Source organism: Sinocyclocheilus rhinocerous, unplaced genomic scaffold (genome assembly GCF_001515625.1).
Source record: "Sinocyclocheilus rhinocerous isolate Xijiao unplaced genomic scaffold, SAMN03320098_v1.1 scaffold2870, whole genome shotgun sequence".
NCBI lineage: Eukaryota > Metazoa > Chordata > Actinopteri > Cypriniformes > Cyprinidae > Sinocyclocheilus > Sinocyclocheilus rhinocerous.
Window position 1 is genome coordinate 27273 of NW_015627340.1, and position 2993 is coordinate 30265.

General features: G+C 42.6%; 1 protein-coding gene across 2 annotated transcripts in view; it reads right to left on the reverse strand.

Annotated features, from left to right (window-relative positions):
* Window positions 1-2993, reverse strand: part of LOC107727040 (glycerol-3-phosphate dehydrogenase [NAD(+)], cytoplasmic) — a 7661-nt gene that overhangs the window by 4046 nt on the left and 622 nt on the right. For both annotated transcript variants that reach the window (XM_016536803.1, XM_016536795.1), the window contains exons 2-7: window positions 2205-2382; window positions 1828-1968; window positions 1595-1733; window positions 1360-1472; window positions 1040-1276; window positions 854-960 (exon numbers count right to left, since the gene is read on the reverse strand). In XM_016536803.1, the coding sequence (XP_016392289.1) occupies window positions 854-960; window positions 1040-1276; window positions 1360-1472; window positions 1595-1733; window positions 1828-1968; window positions 2205-2382 (915 nt within the window). The remainder of the gene's footprint in view (window positions 1-853; window positions 961-1039; window positions 1277-1359; window positions 1473-1594; window positions 1734-1827; window positions 1969-2204; window positions 2383-2993) is intronic.

Consider the following 2993-nt stretch of genomic DNA (forward strand, 5'->3'; position numbering starts at 1 on the left):
CTTCCAAAAGAGGATGATATCCGCTTCGTTATGCCTAGAGCTGATCTGTGCTGGTCGCTGAGGAAATACATCAACTGATGCTTTCACCGTGGATGAAGCGGAGTCCAGCCCGGGGTCGTCACATGTGGTTGCCGCAAGCCCACCGGACGCTCCTTCGTCTAATCCGCCAGCCGTGCCGTTCTCATGCCCGCCCGCCTCTGCTCACTCAAGCCCGCCGTGTGACGCTGTGTTTCGTTGTGAAAGCGAAACTACTTTGTTTGGCCTTCCAATATTTAAAGCGTTTTTATATTTTATATATTTAAAGCGAGTTTTTTGGGCAGTGTAGAGTAGTGCTTGTTGTTTGTCGTTTCTCCGATCACAAAAATGCACAGGGTTTCATGTTTACGCGGCGCGATGCAATGCGTAAAAAGACAGTGAGTCATTATAATCCATAATTATGTCCCCACTGGATGCAACAAATGCCTCGTTTATAATGGGTTTTAATGTTTTTGTCTCGTCGCTCCGGCCGGACAGGGCATCACAGTATGGTGAGGGGCGTAACATTTCTGTCACACGCTTGAGGTATTCGGCCAATCACAACGCACTGGATAGCTGGCCAATCAGAGCACACCTCGCTTTTCAGACCGATGAGCTTTGTAAAAATCGACGCGTTTCAGAAAGGTGGGGCATAGAGGAGCAACAATAATGTACAGTATGTGGAAAATAATGTGTTTTTTGAACCTTAAACCGCATAAACACATTTCATTACACCAAATACACAAAATAATGTTCTTTTTAGCAGCATCATATGATCCCTTTAAATAAGATAATCTTACTACCCAGCACTGATTGTGAAGAGCACAAAGATAGTTACTTTTCCACCAGGTTTTTGTGTTTGAGGATCTGATGAACTTCCGCTGCAGTTGCTGGACCTTGAAGTTTCTGGCCGTTCAGCAGTTCCTTCTCAAGCTCCTCGATAGACTGACAACAAACAAATATTTAGAGATGCACATGAACACTGAAAAATAATGTAACTTTTAATCCTAAGGACCAAACATACTTTCCCCGTTCTAGCGAACGCTTCTCCGATTTTGCGGTTGCGTCCTCCGTAGCAGGTGGTGATGAGGTCGGCGACGCCGCAGCTCTCCAGAAACGTGGCGGGAGAGACCGGACTGGCCGTGCAGAATATCCGAGCAAAGGCGATCATCTCCATCAAACCCAAACGGATCACGGCGGCCTTGGTGTTGTCACCGAACTCCAGACCGTCACAGAAACCAGCGCCCACTGCGACAATGTTCTACAATAAAATCCATTACTTCTTGACTTTTATTCAGCTAAATGCTTCAGAAACTGAATGAAAATGAATGGATAATTGTTTACCTTTAACGCCCCACAGATCTCCACAACGTCAGCCTCCTCCACCACCGTCACACGGAAGTTTTGTGTTTGCATCATTTCCTTCAGCAGGGGTCCGTGAGCTTTGCTTTTACACCCTAAACACAAGATTATAATTATTTGAAGAAATATAGTGGCTGTATATAGTTACAGTGGCATATATGGGCACATTTTCCTGCTGTCATTACCAAAAGTAATATTTCCATTTTTGTGTACTTACCAATCGTAGTTTCACAGAATTTCTCATCAGCAACCTCATTGGCCAGATTGGCTCCCATCAGCACGGTCATGATGATGCCAAGTTTTTCCCTAATGACATCAGAGATCAGTTTCAGTCCGTCAGGACCCTCATCCACACCCTTACGAAACAAACAAAGTGGTATAACAGTGCTGCAGGGCCAGATACAAACTGAAACATAACTACATAAAATAAAAAAATGCATATGAGGAAACCTTAATGAGGGACATTCCCACAGCGTCCATCTTGATGTGACCCTTGATGGTGTCACAGATTCGGGACACAAATTGGTGAGGGATGACGAAAATGAGAATATCTGCACCCTTTACCGCGTCCAACAGATCTGGAACCGCCACCTAAAGAAAAACAGCCATTTATCACTGGATTTATTACACTTTTCTTATATCAAACACCACGTTCACACTCTTTTCTATGAGTTTCAAGATTGGTAAGCAAGGATGTGCTTCTTTACATCATAACTTCACTGCTTAATTTCTAAATTTCCACTGCAGCACTAAATTTACCGTTGTTAACAAGTAATTGGCAATAATGGTTAAAGAGTTCAAGGATTCTAGATGCTTTGTGTTCTCACCACATTGGGCGGCAGCTTGTGTCCAGGCAAGTATTTTACATTCTCGTGTTCGGTGTTGATGATTTCGGTGAGCTTGCGTCCGTTGACCATCTCCTCAAACACCCACATGTTCACTGTGTTTTCAAACGTGTTGTATTTTGCTGCATTGGCGCCCACTATCTTGGCAATGGCAGAACCCCTGAGGAAATGAAAGAACTTTGACATTACAGACAAACTGTAATGGATAAACAGCAGCCAATACTGCTGCTGGATTAAGTAATGACAGCTGCACATCTACTGAGGGCTTAATTAGCAGAAGAACTAGAAGAGAACTTCATTACTGTGACACACATTCTCTAAACTACAGGTTGGCTCCTGACTTTGTTGCAACTGAGAACAGGTGCTGAAGTGGTAAACATTGTCGCATTTACCACTGGTTTTTGGTAAGTACTATACTATATAGTGTTATTTGAAGATATTCAAACATTATACAACTCTTAAAATTGTGTCTGCAATCATAAACAAATACTTCTAAATATAAACTTAATAATCCTCTAACACTGGAAGCATGAAACATGCGATTAAGACACTAATTCTGGATAATAATAATAATCCAGTTCATTACAGCTTTGCTTCAGTATCTGCAACACCATAAAACAGCCTGAAGTTTATGGGTCAGAAAGAAAAGACTGCAAGCCTATTCTTTTGGTTTAATGAGGATCACGGGACACCTGGGTCAATCATTACTCAGCAAATATTACCTCAGCAAGCCAAGCAATGCACATTTGGACATGACACAATAAATGTAAC